The sequence below is a fragment of the Pipistrellus kuhlii genome, unplaced genomic scaffold (genome assembly GCF_014108245.1).
Source record: "Pipistrellus kuhlii isolate mPipKuh1 unplaced genomic scaffold, mPipKuh1.p scaffold_m20_p_70, whole genome shotgun sequence".
In the NCBI taxonomy this organism is placed as follows: domain Eukaryota; kingdom Metazoa; phylum Chordata; class Mammalia; order Chiroptera; family Vespertilionidae; genus Pipistrellus; species Pipistrellus kuhlii.
In genome coordinates this window covers 790,353-809,529 of record NW_023425574.1, presented here as the reverse complement: position 1 = coordinate 809,529, position 19,177 = coordinate 790,353, and the positions used below count along the sequence as shown (strand labels likewise).

Sequence of the window (19,177 nt, the reverse complement as noted above, 5' to 3'; positions counted from 1 at the left end):
CTGTTTTGCCGCAAACACTTTGGGAAGTTTCCACAAACCTCAAAATGGTTACAATCCAACATCATAAACCAAAGCTCAACCTAATAATTGAGAATAAAAGCAACCAGCTTAGAATTATGGGTTTAATTTATTGACTCAATAAGGGAAGTCCAAAGTATTTTAAAACCTATTCTTAAACAGTGCTGGAAATCCTTAAAATGAGTTGGTATTTACTGAAGCCCAAATTGGGGAATATTGCATAAAAGTAGAGGTGGGCCAGCGGGGCTCAAGTTGAACATCAACCTATGAACTAGGGCACATGCCTAGGTTGTGGGCACAATCCCCAGTGTGGAGTGTGCAGGAGGCAGCCAATAGATGATTCTCTCTTATCACTGATACTTCTATTCTCTCCCTTCCTCTCTGAAATCAATAAAAAGGTATTTTTTAAAAGAGGACAGAATATTTCAAAACATCTGGTCTGCTTGGTAGGCATTCAAAACATCCAGTTTTATGGCCTCAGCGCCACACAAAACCAGGTCTTGGACCGGGTTCACCAGCCCCTGATCTAGGAACATAGCTGTGCAGACTCAAATACTGAAGGAGATTTAAGGTAGAAGTCTCTGGCCTGCAGTTACTGTTAAGAAAGAGCATCATGTCCAGGCTGGAGTCTGGAAGAATCCATATAATACTCCATCCTTTGTCCCTCATTACCCAGTAGTAGACAAGGGAGGTGGTGTCCAATGGAGAGGCCCTTCAGTGCACAACAGTAACAAGTGCCAGGAGATGGCAAGTGTGCCCTCTCCACTCAGTACCCTGGCTCCAGAACCATTATTGGATGGCCTAAAATATTTACGGCCCTTCCAAATTGGGCCCACCCATCCAGAAGTGCCAGCAGTGACCACATAGGTGAGCACAGCAGTTGAGGTGGGGACACAATGAGCATAACCTCTGCATAATGTACAGAAGTCCCTGACCCTCTGGCACTGACCATTCCAGACACAAGTTCTGGGTAGAGTAGGGATGACTAGAGAGATGCGCCCACTGATTTCATGGCATCCTGGCACTAGGTGGAGGACCTGTCAGGCAGTGAAGGATAAGCAGTAGCAGTTGATAATCAGGCTGACTGGCTCCACCCATGTGCTGGAAACACAAACTCGCATAAACTCAACCACCTCAAAGTCCACTGCTCCCAACAACTGAAGAAAGCTCGAGAAACTTCCTAATACAAACATGGGAACCAGCAAGCATTTTTTCCCACTTGACTCAAATCCATAGCCTGCTACAGGCTATGCCATGCATGACAATAGAAGTGGTAAGGTCTTGGGGACCTGCTGTGGGCTTGACCAAACCAGTGTAGTGACCCAAATTAAGTGTCACAACAAATCCTGAAGTGACTAACCTGTCCCTCTCTGGGATACCTGTACACATATGGAAGAAATGGCTCCTCCACTGTGCAATGAAAGCATCTCAAATATTGCCCCTCCGATTGTGGTACCAAAGGTCAGCAGTCGCAAGTGGACCCCTGGTCTCTGGACTCCCTCCCAACTTTTGAATCCAGGACACTGGACAGGGAGGGGGTCAGTGCAGCAGGTCTATCTCATCCAGTGTCCTCCATGGCAGAAACTGCTCTGAGAGAGAAAGTGAATGAACATGGGCCCAGCCTGTCAGTCAGAATAATCATAGTGGCTTGGACCATATGAAAACTCACGTTGACCCTAGGTGGCTGCATCCCTGGGTTGCTAATTGGGGAAAAGGTTTAAAGGAGTCAGGTGAAGGCAGAAGGTAATTCCAAATACTCCTCTTCTGATTTCAGCACATGCACGCTCACACATCCTTGCTTAAGCCAGTCTGAGCATACTGGTGCTGAAGAAACTGAGATTCTCATCTGGCAGAGCTCATAGTACTTCAGGCATCAGCTGCAGAACCTGGGTCATCCCTGTGCACACTCAGAACTCTACACAGGACTCCCCTGACGCAAGGGACACTGGGTTATGGATTGGGTTAAGATCAGATTCCCAGCAATAAACACATTTGTATGAACTTGGATACTTTTAAAGAGCAATTCTGAGTCTACTTCCTAGCTTGTTAGTATCAATGATCCCATATAATTTAAGTAGGTTAAGGCTGGGTTTATTCCCACTTACACACAAAGAGGTGAGTGGCCAAAAACGGTCTGGCTCAGAAGATAGTGTCAGCCTGCAGACTGAAAGGTCCCAGGTTCAATTCTGGTCAAGGGCATGTACCTTGGTTGCGGGCACATCCCCAGTGGGAGCTGTGCAGGAGGCAGCTGATCGATGTTTCTCTCTCATCGATGTTTCTGGCTCTGTTTCCTTCTCCGTTCCTCTCTGTAAAAAATTAATAAAATAAAAAAGATGAGTGGTCTATCCCATATGAATCTTCTGATGCTGAGTGAGCCTTGAGCTCCGATTAAAGGCTTTGCCACATTCATTACATTTATAAGGCTTCTCTCCAGTGTGAATCCTCTGATGTATAATGAGATGAGAGCGCCATCTGAATATTTTCTCACATTCATTACACTTGTGTAGTTTCTTTACAGTGTTAACTTTTTTACGGCTCACATGAGTAGAACCCTCCAGAGTGCCCCCATATTCATGGTACCATTGGGCACGTGTGTGAATCCTCTGGTGCTCAATAAGGTATGAACTTCGACTAAAGGCTTTCCCACACTCATTGCATCCATAGGGCTTTACTCCAGCATGAATTATCTGGTGTTGGAAAAGGGTTGAGTTCTGACTAAAGGCTTTCCCGCAGTCACCACATTTATAGGGTCTCTCCCCAGTGTGAACCCTCTGATGAATTGTGAGCTGTGTGCTCATACTGAAGGCTTTTCCACATTCCAAGCACTCGTAGGGTTTCTCTCCCTTGTGGATTCTCTGATGGTAAATGAGGCTTGAACTCTGGCTGAAGGCTTTTCCACAATCACTACACTCATAGGGTTTCTCTCCGGTGTGAATTCTCTGGTGCTGAATCAGGTGTGAGCCCTGGACAAAGCCCTTCCCACACTCATCACATTTGAAAGGTTTTTCTCCAGTGTGAGTTCTTTGGTGTCGAATAAGCCGTGAGCTACAACCGAAGGCTTTTGCACATTTGTTGCATTTATATGGTTTCTCTCCAGTGTGAATCAGCTGGTGCTGACTAAGCCGAGAGACCCACCTAAAAGCCTTCCCACACTCATCACATTTAAACGGCTTCTCTGCAGCGTGGATTCTCTGGTGTGCAACGAGGCTGGCACCATCCAGGGTTTTTGGAACTGAAGGCTTCTCCCCAGTGTGCATCAGCTGGTGCTGAGCCAGAGTTGAACTCTGGCTGAAGGCCTTTCCACACTCCTGGCATGAGTAGGGCCTCTCTCCAGTGTGAGTCCTCTGGTGTCTGACCAGCTGAGACTGCTGGCTGAAGGCCTTCCCACACTCACGACAGCCATAGGGCCTCTCTCCTGTGTGTACCCTCTGATGGTGGATGAGGCTGGAGCTCTGACCAAAGGCTTTCCCACATTCCTCACACCTGTAGGGTTTCTCTCCAGTATGAATTCTTTGATGTTGAATAAGTTTTGAGCTCAGGCGAAAGGCTTTCCCACACTCTATGCATTTGAATGGTTTCTCGCCAGTGTGGATTCTCTGATGCTGATTAAGCTGTGAGCACAACCTGAAGAGTTTCCCACATTCCGCACACTCATATGGCTTTTCTCCATGGCAGTTACTTTGATGTTTCCCCTTAAAGCAATCAGACAACTTTTTCTCACACTCCTGACATCTGTTACATTTCTTTTGTACACCGAAGTGAGGCAGAGCCATGAATCTGAAACTGCTGCCACACACATCGCATCTTCGAGATGGCCCGTCTACAGCAACCTCCTGACTTTTCTCAGGTTGACAACCCAGGCTGACATGTCCCTGCTTATCCTCCTTGGCAGAGGTCTTTCTGGAAGCCACAGTCCCTGAGTGCAAGTGGTGTTTCTGAAAGAGAGAGCTTAGCTTACTCTCTGGCCAGACCTCGGGATCAGAGGTGTCTCCAAATCCAGGACTCTGAGCATAATCCCAAGGGGTGATTCTGACCATCGCTGTCAGGGACTCCGATTTTAGCAAGTGCACATCTTCACCAGCCTGCTCACCATCAGTGCTTATTGGAGAATCTGAAACATACAGGCAGGATAAGGCTGCTTTTCCCGAGCTCACAGAAAGGGCAGAGGCTGAGGTGGGGATTATTACTAGGAACTGAGCTCCCTTCTAGGACACCTGACATGCAAAGACACTATCAAAACTTGACACCTTTGACAGTTCTCAAAATCTGGTTTCATTCATACTTTTTCTTTTACACATTCATGTAACCGCAGTGTACTCAGCTGAGCGCTAAGAGCCACTCTCCAACAGGAGGCTACATCAGCAGAGGTTCATTCTGTGGGGAAATGGTGTGAGGAAAAGTCCATAAAGAATCTACACCCTAGCCGAAACCAGTTTGGCTTAGTGGATAGAGCGTAGGCCTGCAGACTGAGGGGTCCCGGATTCGATTCCGGTCAAGGGCATGTACCGTGGTTGAGGGCACATCCCCAGTGGGGGGTGTGCAGGAGGCAGCTGATCGATGACTCTCTCTCATCAATGTTTCTAACTCTCTATCCCTCTCTCTTCCTCTCTGTAAAACACATGTGTCAAACACAAGGCCCGCGGGCCAAATCCGTCCCGCCAGGCCTTGCAATGTGGCCCGCACCGCGCTGTCATCACTGCACTCCGCTGCATTTCCATCACAATGACAGTTTATAACTGTTCAGTAAACCATTCGGCCCGCGATTTAGGCTGGATTTTAGATTTTGGCCCCTTCTCTGATTGAGTTCGACACCCCTACTGTAAAATATCAATAAAATATATTTTTCAAAACAAAACAAAACAAAACTTAAACAAACAAACAAAAAGAATCTACACCCTAGATGATTTGGTTCAGTGAATAGAGCGTCGCCCTGAGGACTGAAGGGTCCCGGTTCGATTTTTTTTTTTAAATATATTTTATTGATTTTTTTACAGTGAGGAAGGGAGAGAGATAGTTAGAAATGTCAATGAGACAGAAACATCGACCAGCTCCTACTGGGGATGTGCCCACAACCAACGTACATGCCCTTGACCGGAATCGAACCTAGGACCTTTCAGTCCGCAGACCAATGCTCTACCACTGAGCCAAACTGGTTTCGGCTCCCAGGTTCAATTCTGATCAAGGGCATGTACTTTGGTTGTGGGCACATCCCCAGTAGGAGGTGTGCAAGAAGCAACTAACCAATGTTTCTCTCTCATCAATGTTTCTAAATCTCTATCCCCTCTCCCTTCCTCTCTGGAAAAAATCTATAAGAAATATATATATATATATTAAAAAAAGAAAAAAAAAAAAAGAAAAAAAAAAAGAGCATGTATCTCAGTTACAGGCTTGATCCCAGCCCCAGCTCGAGTGCATACAGGAGGCAACCAATCGATGTGTCTCTCCCAAAGAAATGTTTGTCTTTCCCACCCCCTGCTTTCATTCTCTCTAAAATTCAATTGAAAGCCAAAACCGGTTTGTCTAAGTGGATAGGGTGTCCGCCTGCGGACTAAGAGGCCCTGGGTTCAATTCTGGTCAAGGGCATGTACCTTGGCTGCTGGCACATCCCCAGTAGGGGATGTGCAAGAGGCAGCTGATCGATAATTCTCTCTCATTGATGTTTCCAACTCTCTATCCCTCTCTCTTCCTCTCTGTAAAAAATCAATAAAATATATTTAAATAAATAAATAAATAACAAAATAAAATTCAATTTTAAAACTATCCTCAAGTGAGGATTACCAGCAAAAAAAGAAAGTGAGCCTGATTTTTTTTTTGGGGGGGTGGGGGGTGTTTATTGAGAGGCAGATTTAGGCTGAGAGGTCAGAGGAGGTAGTGAGGAAAAAAGATGAATTTTAAACTTAAAATAGAGGTATGGGCAGGTGCTAAGAAAGACAAGGCAGGAAGGCTAATGAAAGGTGTTCAAAGGTGAGGCTGAAGGGCTGGGCATGGGCCTGTCTCCTGGTTGGACTTCTGAGTACGTCCCAAGGCCAGAACTCTGCTTTCTCCAGGCCCCTCTCTCCAATTTGACACCTGATCATGTCCCTTGCCAGTCTGCGCCTCACCTTCCCCATATGGATTTCTCCTTCCTGTGCATTTCTAGGGGTCCACCTACCCTGCCAGCCCACACAAGCCTTCCTGACATTCACTTACCCTCTGGACTCTCCATATAAGCTTCAACCTCCTTCCTGCTCTGCAATCCCAGGAAGTGTCTTTGCTTAAGTCGGATCCTGTCATCCCTAATCACCTCCAGACCCCTCACTAGCCTAGGTCTGTCCCACAGTGAAACCGCGGACCCAGTGACAGGCTTCTCCTGACACCTCACATCAGTGCTTCAGCAATGGAGACCCATCTCTATGTCAGTCCTGGGGTATGGAAGAGGCTGCATACAAGTTAGTGAGGTCAGCAGTGGATAAGGAGTGTGTGGCTCAGAGAGGTTAAAGAGTTCACCTATGGTCACACAGCTTATGAGAAACTAAGGAATAAACCCAGGTCTGTTCCACCAAACACACTTTTTCAACATCTCTCTGACCTTAAGATGTAGGACATCTCCTGCCTGTTCCTCACTGTTTATCGTTTCTGCACAAACAACCTTGGTAAACCTGCTCTACCAACAGGGCAGGAGCAGCCATAGAGAGATAAAACAGACAAGCACTATTTCCTCTGCATGCTGTTTCAAGGCAGAGGCCCCTATGAACAGCCCTGAGAGAGCAGTTAAGGATGTCAGCACTGCCTGGGCCTCCTGCAGCCAGATGAGGACACTGCAAGCCCACCTGGCTGCCTTGGCGTCCACCTCCCTCTCTCCGGCAGCCAAGTCTGCAAGCAGCAGTTAGTGACATTACAAAGGTCTTGCCTCCCTACATGCCACATCCCTAGCAACAGTCTCCTATACTCAGCCAGCAGGCTCCTGTCTGGCTCAACATGCATATGTTCCCTCCCTCAGGGTCACGAGACACCTGCACACAGTACAGCCCATCTCTTCCTGTGCCCACTTACTAAGGACTACTCCTCTGGCAATGACCCTCTCCTCTCTAGCCCAGCCAGGCTCCTCTGAGCTTGCTCAACCAGGCCTCCCCCTTGGTATGAATAACAAAACACTAGCAAGCCTTCTAAAGCTCCACATTGCATCCCCAAGATGACACCAACCCCTTTATTTTTTTAAATTTCTTTACTATATTTTATTGATTTTTTACAGAGCGGAATTGAGAGGATAGAGAATTAGAAACATCAGTGAGAGTTTAGAAACATCGAACAGCTGCCTCCTACTCACCCCCTACTGGGGATGTGCCCACAACCAAGGCACATGCCCTTGACTGGAATCGAACCCGGGACCCCTCAGTCCGCAGGCCGATGCTCTATCCACTGAGCCAAACTGGTTTCGGCAACACCAACCCCTTTAAAGCATCTGCTTGAGAAAACTGGAGGATGCTTGTTCCAGCCAACTCCCAAGAGCAGGGCCCATCAGCAAGCCAAGTGTGTCACATGGACCTGCCTTTCTCTTCTGTGATCCATCACACCCCATGCCTGGCTCCATCACCTCTAAACAAATGGAAGCTGAGTTAGCTCTCAGTGTACTCTGACCTATTGCAGTTGTCACTCGGACTAAATTCTGTCCTCACCAATGCAACTATGACACTGACCATGAAGTCCCCAGGGGCTTCGAGTCCTGGGACCAGGCTGGCTGTGAAGTATCAGCTACAGGCCCTGCCCTCTCCCATAACAAGAGGATCCTGGACTATGAGCTGCACCAACCAACAATATCACACTTGGGCATGTTCTAACATGTTCCACAAACAGTCATCCACAAGGCTGTCCTCTGCCCTGAACATCCAGGTCTGGGAGCAGCTCTAAGTCTCATCGTAGGGAAGTCTTTTTAAAAAAATATATTTTATAGATTTTTTTACAGAGAGGAAGAGAGAGGGATAGAGAGTTAGAAACATCGATGAGAAACATCGATCAGCTGCCTCCTGCACCCCCCCCACCCCCACTGGGGATGTATCTGCAACCAATGTACATGCCCTCGGCAAGAATCGAACCCGGGACCTTTCATTCCGCAGGTCGACGCTCTATCCACTGAGCCAAACCAGTTTCGGCGGGAAGTCTTCTTGATGCCTAACCACCAGGAAGGTCACCTCCATATGTGAACCACTTACTAAGGAGCTCTGGCTCTCCTGCCATGGTGTCAGCCTGGCCTACGTGGCTCAGGGGTTAAGCACTGAGATGAACCAAGAGGTCATGGTTCGTTTCCCAGTCAAAGTACATACTCGGGATGCAGGTTCAATCCCCAGTGTGGGGCCTACAGGAGGCAGCCAATTAATGGTTCTCTCTCACCACTGATGTTTGTATCTCTCCCTTCCTCTCTCTGAATCAATAAAAACAGGTATCTTTTAAAAATATCTCATCCTAACCTGTTTAGCTCAGTGGATAGAGTCAGCCTGCGGACGCAAGGGTCCCAGGTTCGATTCCAGTCAGGGAGCATGTACCTTGGTTCTGGGCACATCCCCAGTAGGGGTGTGCAGGAGGCGGCTGATTGATGGTTCTCTCTCATCCATGTTTCTAACGCTCTGCCCCTCTCCCTTCCTCTCTGTAAAAAATTAATAAAATATATATATTTTTAAAATATCTCTCCATTTTGGAAATGTGACATGAGGGCTGGGTTTTAACTGGGCCAATCTGTCCCTTTACATCAAGCATGTCAAACTCACGCCAGGCGGCTGCATGCTTGCTTTACACCTTCCTAGAAAGGGTCAAAAAGAGGTCTGGACAGGAAGGCCCTTGTTATGAGCTGATTGTGCCCCCCAAAAAAAGGTGTGCTGAAGCTCCAGCCCAGACCCTCAGAATATGAACTTATTTACAAACAAGACCCTAGAGATGGAGTCAGTTAGGATGAGGTCACACTGAAGTATGGAGGCCCTAATCCAATGACTGCTGTCCTTGGAAAGATAGACACGGAAGAATGCGCTGTGACAAGCAGAGGAACACCTGGGGCCACCAGAAGCTGGAAGGATCCTCCCCTACAGACTTCAGAGGGGTCACAACCCTGCCAGTGCCAAGACTGTGAGATGTTAATCTTTGTCAACTCAAGCCTCCAGTGTACGGTGCTTTCTATGGCAGCCCGGAGCCTGACCTGAGAGGCTAGGGTCATCTGAGATCCCAGAAGGTCTGGAGGAAGCTCAACAGTACCAGTGACAAGATGTTCACCCGAGAAGCTGCTCAGAACCAAGATTACTCCTTCTCTGGCATCCATGTGTGTATCTTAATAAGAGTATTGGTAAGATGAGAAACTTAATAAGATATGGTTTAAAAACAAACTTGCATGGTGATCTCTAGCATCTGCCTTCCCGGTCAGATTCTATGCACAGGACCAATCCTTACCTGTCTGGAGGGTCCTTCGTGCCTCTCTCGCCTCTGTTCCCTGCAGGTCAAGGACCCATGGCTCTTGCCCTTGCTCCAGCCGGGAGATCAGCTCAGGCTTGAAAAGCAGAAATCCTGCTGTCAAGGTGACAAAGGAAACCACATTGGTGCTGCTGGGAATGCAGCTCAGGACTCAGTGCCCCCTGGTTTCCAAGAGTAAAGGGTGGGAGGCTGCTGGCACAGGCAGAGTCTCTCAAGGGAGCATCATAGGGTTATGATCTGGGCACATGGGCCCTCTGTCTGGTTCAGTCCAGCTCCTGAGGCTAGACAGCAAGGGATGCCTGGACTCCCAGCCCATTCCCTCCTGCTTCAAGGCGAAGATCCCCAGTGGACCCTGTCACCCAACAGTTTGCCAGGAAGAGGCCACTGTGCTTCAAGAAGAGAAAAGCGAGGCTCTACCAGCAATCCCCTCAGTTCAGAGGGCATGTATGTGTTCCAAGAGGTAGGGGTGATTAAGAAATAGGACAGGAGCATTTGAGATCTTGCTTCTCAGCATAGATCATCAGTTTTGGTCAAAGAAACTCTTATTTTAAAAAAAAGACAAACAGCCAAAACCAATTTGGCTCAGTGGATAGAGCGTCAACCTGTGGACTGAAGCGTCCCAGGTTCGATTCCGGTCAAGGGCATGTACCTTGGTTGCGGGCACATCCCAATTAGGGGGTGTCCAGGAGGCAGCTAATCAATGATTCTCTCTCATCAATGTTTCTAACTCTCTATCCCTCTCTTTGTAAAAAAACAATAAAATACATTTAAAAAAAAAAAAAATACAGCCAAAACCGGTTTGGCTCAGTCGTTGTCAGCCTGCGGACTGGAAGGTACCAGGTTCGAATCCGGTCAAGGGCATGTGCCTTTGTTGCGGGCACATCCCCAGTGGGGAGTGTGCAGGAGGCACCTGATCAATGTTCCTCTCCCATTGATGTTTCTGACTCTCTGTTCCTCTCTCTTTCTCTCTGTGAAAAATCAATAAAATATAATAATTTAAAAAAAAATACAAACGAACAAAAAACCCACCCTGGCTGAGTAGTTCAATTGCTTAGTGTTGCCAAGGATGCAGGTTTGATCTCCAGTCAGGGTACATACAAGAATCAACCAATGAATGCATAAATATGCAGAATATCAAATCAATGTGTTTTTCTCTCTATTTTCCTCTTTCTAAAAATCAATAAACAAAAATTTGTAAAAAGGAAAAAAATGTACCCAAAAGAACAACAAAAATAAAGCAATGAACAAAACACACTTTAAACCAGAAGGCAATGAGGTCCAGTCTTCACACAGATACCCCCAGTCGTGCATCCTTGCGCAACGCAAAGGGAGCTAGGCAGCCTTGAAAGCGGTGGAGATCTGTGGATATCCATCTGACAGCTTCCTTCTAGGCCATCTGCCCCTTGCTGCAGGCATCAGTGTGGAGATCTCCCATCCCATCCCACCCCACCCCACCCCACCCCACCCCATCCCATCCCATCCCTGTGTCTGGAGCTTCCCTCAGGTTCCCGACCATGGGGGTGGAGAAGGGCAGGCAGGGAGATCCCAGGTTGAAGGCCTCAAGTGCAGGCAGTATCCCACACTGAACAGGAAACGTGTGTTCTCTTCAAGCACACATGTAACGTTCAGAGAAACATGCTTGGGCCAGCCTTGAAGGTGTCATGGTGCAGTGTTTAGGACCCCAGAACACAGATCCACCAAAATGCAACAGAACATGAAAGTAACCACAGCACGCAGCTCAAAACTATCAGCCATTTGGAGATTCAGTAGCCATTTACTAACTGGCACAATTTGTAGGATGCAGCTGAAGTAGTATATAAAGAGAGAAGTTTACATTTTTAAATATATTTACTAAAAATAAGGACAGTAGAACACAAACGAATGAGGTAAACTGTAAATTCACGACATTGGAAACAACACAGCAAATACAAACAAAGGGAGAAAATAATAAAAACCGGGCAGAATTCAGTGAAATAGAGAATAAGGAGCCCCACACACCACTCCCCAAAAGTTGAGCAAAACCAAAACCTTGCTCTTTGAAATGATGAATAAACAGTCCTAGGGCAAAACCAATCAAGACACTGCCAAAAACTTACATAAGGAAACAGCTGCAAACACAACAGAGCTTAAAAGTAAAGAGGGAGAGTATTATAAGTAACCACATGCTGAAAATGAAAAATCCAAGGGAATAGATGAATTTGTGCAAAAACTAGGAATGACAAAGGTGACAAAAGGAGAGATTCACAAGCTAGCTGGACCACAGACCATGAAAGAAATAAGGGCTTCCCCAGGGCCCAGGTGTTTCACAGGGACTCCTCTAAAAAATTTGACAAGTTCAACTCACTCCATCTATATAGATTCCTCCAGAGGTTAGAAATGATGGGGGGAGGGGGGCCCGGGAGCTGTTTCGTTTGAATTCTATTTCCTAAAAGTTAATCTCTTAGCCAAGACAAGGAAGAGGTTGTATCGCCTCCCAGAAGTCCACATACCATGTGAGGATTAAACCTGTGACGTGATCAAATCTAGGAGCCTGGCTGGCTCACCATGACCTATGCTAGGGTCAGGACCTGACCACATGGCCTCCATATCCCCAGCTATGAAATAGGCCTGGCTAGGCAGGTGCAGATCTATGACGCAGGGGGAGGGGTCCCAAGGTGCAGGCTCACCTAGTCCGGCCACACTGCTGTGGTTCTCCAGCATCACCTCCTTGTAGAGGGCCCTCTGGCCAGGGTCCAGGCACTGCCACTCCTCCCGTGAGAAGTGCACAGCCACATCACCAAATGTCACAGCCTCCTGAAAGGGCACAAACCAGCACCCCAGGGACTGCTGGGTACCAGCCCTATTCTGGGGCCACCTCACGGTGTGTCTCAGAAATGTGGACCACAGGGTTGGGCAAGACAGTCACCAGGAGACTTTGGCTCTAAAATCAAGGACAGGGGCAGTATGGAGGAGGGAAGGGACCCAGGCCATGGACCTACAACCCTCCACTGGAGAGCCTCAGGCAGGCCCGAGTCCTGGCAGTGGTTTGCTCATTTCCTTGGGGATGGGCCACAGCAAGAGGCTATTGCATGATCTAGGCCCAGGCACAATGGACAGAGTGGATACCCAGAGGAAGTGGCAGAACCCTCATAAGAAGAGTGCGGGAATTGAGGCAGTCAGACTCCTACCATGAGGCTTGGTGGGTGAGTATCCATGTGTCCTGGCCGAGAAACCTGTTGACAGTTGTGAAAGGGTCAGAGGTCAGGGTGCTGGAGGCCCCACCAAACCTGACATCCAGGACAACACAGGGGGCACTGTGTTCTGTGATCCTTTACCTCCATTTCCCGGTAGTCTCTGGCTGGGACACAGGGGGAAACCAAAGCAGACACAGTACTTGAGCATATGTCCCCCGAGGCTTCATTCATCTTTCAGATCTTTCAGAGCGTGTGGTGGTTGTGAATCACTCCACGGACACTTCCGGGGTGGATGCCACTTGTGCCAGGTGCTCAACCAGGCAACAGGATGCAGCAGTGAGCAATGTACAAGGGCTCTGCCTTCACGAAGCTCAGTCTAGTAGAGAAAAAAGTTTAGTAACCACCCAAATAAATGCACCGTTAGAACTGTGAGGACACCCACATACAGGGAACTACGAAAGCATTTACAGTAGGATACTCTGCCCTCGACGATTTGGCGCAGTGGCTAGAGGGTTGGCCTATGGATCCAAGGGTTCCTCACAAGTCACTGAACAAGCATTGTAGGGTCCTGGGTTCAATTCTGATTCTGGTCAAGGGCATGTACCTTGGTTGCAGGCTCCTCCCCTGCCCGACCCTGGTCGGGCTCACGAAGGAGGCAACTAATTGATGGATTTCTCTCACATTGATATTTCTGTTTTTCACTCTCTCTAAAAATCAATGGAAAAATATCCTCGGATGAGAATTTAAAGAATAAAGTAGGATTCCCTGACTTACTCTGATGGGTGACTTCCTGGAGGAGTTATCTAGGCCAAGGAGATGGAGATAGGGAAGGTGCTCAAGCAACAGGCCCAGCATTTGCAAAGGGGCTCAGGCAGGAAGGAATGGGCCAAAGGAGCCAGTGGGGCCAGATCACAGGGAATCGCTTTGTGACCGGACATCAGAGTAGCTGGGAGTCTGATAATGAATCGTGGGGCAGAGAATTGGATACAGGAACCCCTCATGTAATCTTGGCCCTCTCCCCATGTCCCCCTGGTAGGTCAGAGTGAGGAGATTCTGGGTCAGAAGTGGCTTGTGTTGCCAAAACCGGTTTGGCTCAGTGGATAGAGCGTTGGCCTGCGGACTGAAGGGTCCCGGATTCCGGTCAAGGGCATGTACCTTGGTTGCGGGCACATCCCCAGTAGGGGATGTGCAAGAGGCAGCTGATCGATGATTCTCTCTCATTGAGTTTCTAACTCTCTATCCCTTTCTTCCTCTCTGCAAAAAATCAATAACATACATACATACATATACATGTACATATACATACATACATATATATATATTGTTTGTTTTTAAAGTGGCTTGTGGGGGGATGCCCCAGGCCGTGTGCACGCAGAGAAGGGCAGCCCTGAGAGGCAAACTTCCCACCCACGCAAGGAACAGCCCTTCCAGACACTAAGACTAGGTTTTCCACGGGCCGTGAGGGGAAGGAAGGCCCTTGGAGACGGTGGTCGTGCAGGAAGAAGAACCCAGGATCCCTCGAGAGCAGGCTGGCGGGAAGGCCACGCTGGAGCCTGCAGCACTCGCCCCAAACCCTCCCGCCTCCGCCGGCGAAGCGGCCGCAGCTCCGCCACATCCTCTGTCAGGCGCTCGGGGTCTCGCCAAGGCGTCGCGTCGCTCGAGCTTCCCCGCCCAGAGGCTGCGGAGGGAGCGCGGGGCCCGCTGTGCTGGAGGCGGGCGGGCGCGGTTCCGCTAGGGCGCTCCAGGGGAGGGCGCGGGCGCCGCAACTCACCCTCCCGCAGGACCGCCGGGAGCCCCGAGCGTGCGACGACGCCGGAAACAGGCCTCGAAACCCGCGCCAGCTGTCCAATTGGCTTCCGGCCCCTCTGGGCGGCTAGGAAGCTCGGCCCTCTCGTTGGTTCCTGACTGGTCCCCTGAGAAGGGGCGGGGCCAGAGAGCGGGGAGTGCAGAGCCTTGGGAGGGGCGGGGCCCCTGCCAGGCCGGGGCTGGAACGATGGGGGCGGGGCCAACATTGAAGTAGGTCGGGGCCGAGCCCAGAGGAAGTTCTCTTATAAAGACTCACTCTAGTTTAAAGAGAATAAAACTGAGAATATATATTCTTCTTCATTGAGTTGAGAGAGAAAGAAACATCTGTTTGTTATTTCACTTAGTTATGCGTTCATTAGTTGAATCTTGTACGTGCCCTACCCGGGACGGAACCCGAAACCTTGGCTTATGGGGGCCTCCTTCGCTACCAGCCATAAAAAACTGACTTGGAGCCGAGACCGGTTTGGCTCAATGGATAGAGCGTCGGCTTGGGGACTGAAGGGTCCCGGGTTCGATTCCGGTCAAGGGCATGTACCTTGGTTGCGGGCATATCCCCAGGAGGGGGTGTGCAAGAGGCAGCTGATAGATGACTCTCATCGATGTTTCTCTCTCCCTCCCTTCCTCTCTGTACAAAGTCAATAAAGTATATTTAAAAAACAAACAAACAAAAAACCCTGCCCTCCCCCCCCCCTGCCCTGCAGCTGTCCCTCCGGGTCTCCGGGAAGTCCCCTCTCCACAGCTAAGACCCCCACCTCCATCCATAGCTGCTCCCTTTCCGGGTTCAAATCCCACTCACCCCTTCACGCAGGTTCTGGGTGAGATCATGCTCCCTCGCCCATTCCCCCTTCGTCCTGGCCATGGAACCCCAGCTCTGCTCTCCCCATTTACTGGCTGGCTGCCCCTCCTCCTCCGCAGAAATCGGACGTTTCCCCTCTGTCTTCTGAACCCCGGTCTTCCTACTGTAAACCACGTTCCCCGAACCTACCCACCCGTTTCCTTTTAAGGGGACCTGGTCAGGCCAAGTTTGGAGCCCCGGACCCCACGCTCGGTGTTAGGCAGCGTGACCCTTCGAGAGTCCTCTTTGTGGGTGGGGCGCCCCTCTACCCTTCTCCCGGGCCCAGCTCGCTGGACGATCGCGAGGCTCGAGAGCTGCCGGCTCCCCAGTGCGCCTGCGCAGAGTCCCGGGCGGCGGGGTAAGACTACAGGTTCCAGGGTGCACTTCGCCTGCGGCCTCGGCGCCTGCCCGGAAGTTAAAGTGCTTTAGGCCCCGCCCCGGAAGATAAGGCCGCTTTCGAGCGCTGAGGATCCTCTTTCCGCCGCGCTAGGCAGAAGGTGAGTAGCGTTTTTTCCCCTGACCGCTTCGCTGTTATCCGCCGCCATCCGCCGCCCTGACGCCCACGAAGGACCTAGGCCAGCTCCTGAGATGACTCCCGGGTGCACAGCTGGGGGTGGTGGCTCGAAGGGGGCCAGGAACTGGAGATGGATGGATCCTGGGAAAAAGGAGCATTGAAGCCGGGTGGCGGGAGTATCTGTGTCCGTGTAGTGTGTCTCTCCCCCTCCCTACCCCCCCCCCCCGGCGCTGACCGTGAGGTTTCCCCAGACTGCCGCCATGGGCCGCGTGATCCGTGGGCAGAGGAAAGGCGCTGGCTCCGTGTTCCGCGCGCACGTGAAACACCGGAAGGGCGCCGCGCGTCTCCGCGCCGTGGACTTCGCGGAGCGACATGGCTACATCAAGGGCATCGTGAAGGTGCGGGGCGCAGGCCGGGGCCGGGTGGGCTTGGGGCGCTCCGCTGGGTCCCCCACGCTCACGCCGCCTCGACCCGCAGGATATCATCCATGACCCAGGCCGCGGCGCCCCCCTGGCCAAGGTGGTCTTCCGGGACCCGTACCGTTTTAAGAAGCGGACGGAGCTATTCATTGCCGCCGAAGGCATCCACACCGGCCAGTTCGTGTATTGCGGCAAGAAGGGTAAGTTTCGTGCTTTGATGGGAGGATGGGGTTGCATTGGGAGGTTCCCCCCCTAGGCTTTTAGGAAAAAGCCCCACGGTGAACCCTGCCGTGCCGAACATAACCTGTGTGCAGTGGTCATTTTGGGGTGTTTTGAGTAGGGAGTGGCTTTGCGTTGCCTCTGGCCAGCAGTCGTTAAAAACACTAACCTGCCATACCGCTGTCTCAGACTGAGTATTGACCTATGAACCAGGAGGTAACCGTTTGGTTTCTGGTTGGGCAGTTGCCGGGTTGTGGTCTCATCCCTAGTGGGGTGAGGCTGCTGATGGATGATTATCATTCATGGTTTTCTTCCTTCCTCTGAAATCCATAAAAATGTTTTGGTTTTTTTTTCCGAAAGTGCCATCTCACCATACTGACTTCCTGGATGCTCTCCCTTGCAGCTCAGTTGAACATTGGCAATGTGCTCCCCGTGGGCACCATGCCTGAGGGCACCATCGTGTGTTGCCTGGAGGAGAAGCCTGGTGATCGGGGCAAGTTGGCCCGGGCTTCTGGAAATTATGCTACGGTCATCTCCCACAACCCAGAGACCAAAAAGACGCGAGTGAAGTTGCCCTCGGGATCCAAGAAGGTCATTTCCTCTGCCAACAGAGCTGTGGTCGGTGAGTGGCAGGCAGCAGTTGAATGTTTTTAGTCGCGTGTGAACAGCTAGCAAACCGGTATACCCTGGCCCTGGAACCCAGCTTCCCATTCCAATAAAGTTTAGGCTCTGTAAGCTTGAGTATATAACATAGTTTTTGAGTTGTGATATTTGAAAAGTGGGCACAGTGGAACCTGCTTCATTCTAGGGTTGGAGTTAAAGTAGACCAGGTTTAACCCACTGGACTTGTCTGTATTCTCATAACCTGGACTTTCATGGTTCCTGCCCCTACCTTCACCTGCTAACAACCTTTTCAGAGATGTTTGATTACCATGAAATCGCCCAGTATGTGCATTATAAAGGATTTGCATCCAGGTTTGTTCACTGTGCTGTTTGACAATGCTTTCAAGTCTTGTGGTAAAGCTGGCCAAGATATGGTATGGTATGGTATGGTATGGTATGGTGGTTCAGCCATCAAGTTGGATTTCAAAGGTTGAGTGACCTGCTGCCCATGTCAGATGTGTTACGGGGAGGGCTTCCCTGGAGAAACCTGGATTGAGATAGGCATTCCAGGTGACATGGTATGTCTAAATGTGTTGCTTGGCATCCCATGGAGCCTGAAGAGGCTTGCTGTCAGTTACTAGGGGGTTTCTGGGTGGTAGTTGCCAAGTGTTACTGGCACTTCTGTGAATTTAGTGATGCTATATGACAATACAGAGAAGGTGTTTCGTGCAGGTGTTGGGGTGCTGAGAAAAACCGGCAGGGAATACTCGTCTGATGAGAGAATATGATGCACCTTTCTGAATTGTCCAATTATCCTCAACAGGTGTGGTGGCTGGAGGTGGCCGCATTGACAAGCCCATCCTGAAGGCTGGACGTGCCTACCACAAGTATAAAGCAAAGAGAAATTGCTGGCCACGTGTGCGGGGTGTGGCCATGAATGTAAGTAGCCCAGTAATAGGCAGTGGGGAGTATTTAGGATACAGGGCCTCAGGCTGGGAAGGCAGGTCCTTTGGGATCTCTCTTCAGGTGGGGAATTTGGGTGACAATTAATAGTATAGTATAGACCTCTTGATCCAGCCCTTTCCCCAACCTCTCCCTTAGATAGATTGGATCACCACACGTTAACACTACCTCCCTTTGTCTGCAGCCTGTAGAGCATCCATTTGGAGGTGGCAACCATCAGCACATCGGCAAACCCTCCACCATCCGCAGAGATGCTCCTGCTGGCCGAAAAGTGGGTCTCATTGCCGCTCGCCGGACTGGGCGTCTACGTGGAACCAAGACTGTACAGGAGAAAGAGAACTAGGGCGGGGGACTTAATAAAGTTTGTTTTCCTGCCACTAAGCTGTGCTGTCTGGTTTCAGAGGGAGGTGTTCTCCTGGGAGGACGACTGAGCAGAGGCAGCTCAGGTGGGGGTGGGGATGCTCAATCCAATCACACCTTCATGTGCCTGGAATCTCTGGAGCATCCATCAAATGGACCCCTATCCTGAGCATGGGAGAGAGTAGGTGAGGGTGTGCATGTCTGAAGCTACAGAACTCTCATGGGCTTCCTGTTTGGCCACAGCTAATGATAACTAACCTTTTCCCACATTTTCTGCCAGTTCTGTCAAAGGTGGCAGAGACTGCTAAGCAGGCATCAAAGTGAGACCCTAGCCAAAACCCGGTTTAGCTCAATGGATGGAACATCGGTCTGCGGACTGAGGGGTCCCAGTTTTTATTCCAGTCAAGGACATGTGCATTGGTTGCGGGCACATCCCGGTGGGGGTTGTAGTGCGGGAGGCAGCTGGTTGATGTATCTCTCTCATAGATGTTTCTGGCTATATTCCTCTCTGAAAAATATGTTTTTAAAAAAGTGAGACCCTTAACCCATCAGCCATTAGGACCAGGGCACCCAAGAATCCCTTGTGAGCCCGTGAGAAGGGCTGCAGGGCACTACATGATGACCACCTACCTGAACATGGGATGTGCCTGAGTCTGCAGGTAGATGCTCTATCCACTGAGCCAAATGTTTTCGGCTGGACCTCTGTCAGGGCTGGAGTTAGGTCAGTCCTGCAGGCAGGCAGCTGTTGATGTCAACAAGCTAATAACTGAATACCAAGGATCAAGTGAGCTTCCTTGTGTCCCAGAAGGAAAAGCTGTGACTTCCCATAGAGAAG

At 50.1% G+C, this 19,177-nt stretch overlaps 2 protein-coding genes across 16 annotated transcripts; one reads left to right on the top strand and one right to left on the bottom strand.

Annotated features, from left to right (window-relative positions):
- Nucleotides 1–112: 112 nt before the first annotated feature.
- On the bottom strand, nucleotides 113–14,969 carry LOC118710109 (zinc finger protein 7). 12 transcript variants are annotated; one of them, XM_045575916.1, is made up of 8 exons: nucleotides 14,395–14,548; nucleotides 12,765–12,999; nucleotides 12,618–12,665; nucleotides 12,117–12,243; nucleotides 9,430–9,546; nucleotides 9,182–9,309; nucleotides 2,360–3,953; nucleotides 113–2,141 (listed from the first exon to the last, which is right to left on the bottom strand). In XM_045575916.1, the coding sequence occupies exons 2-7, from the start codon at nucleotides 12,852–12,854 to the stop codon at nucleotides 2,361–2,363; spliced, it is 2,103 nt and encodes a 700-aa protein (XP_045431872.1). In that variant the 5' UTR covers nucleotides 12,855–12,999; nucleotides 14,395–14,548; the 3' UTR covers nucleotides 113–2,141; nucleotide 2,360. The 12 variants fall into 12 exon arrangements, with proteins under 12 accessions (XP_045431872.1, XP_045431871.1, XP_036278388.1 ...); XM_045575915.1 differs by lacking the exon at nucleotides 9,182–9,309 and having other exon boundaries at nucleotides 2,360–4,129; nucleotides 9,430–9,543; nucleotides 14,395–14,547; XM_036422495.2 differs by lacking the exon at nucleotides 9,182–9,309 and having other exon boundaries at nucleotides 2,360–4,129; nucleotides 14,395–14,546.
- Nucleotides 9,210–18,357, top strand: RPL8 (ribosomal protein L8). Of its 4 annotated transcripts, none has more exons than XM_036422512.2 (6): nucleotides 9,210–9,214; nucleotides 16,030–16,176; nucleotides 16,256–16,397; nucleotides 16,820–17,038; nucleotides 17,843–17,958; nucleotides 18,167–18,357. In XM_036422512.2, exons 2-6 carry the CDS (start codon nucleotides 16,039–16,041, stop codon nucleotides 18,323–18,325), a joined length of 774 nt encoding a protein of 257 aa, XP_036278405.1. In that variant the 5' UTR covers nucleotides 9,210–9,214; nucleotides 16,030–16,038; the 3' UTR covers nucleotides 18,326–18,357. The 4 variants fall into 4 exon arrangements, with proteins under 4 accessions (XP_036278405.1, XP_036278404.1, XP_045431882.1 ...); XM_036422511.2 differs by lacking the exon at nucleotides 9,210–9,214 and adding an exon at nucleotides 15,627–15,761; XM_045575926.1 differs by lacking the exon at nucleotides 9,210–9,214 and adding an exon at nucleotides 15,833–15,852.
- Nucleotides 18,358–19,177: the final 820 nt, after the last annotated feature.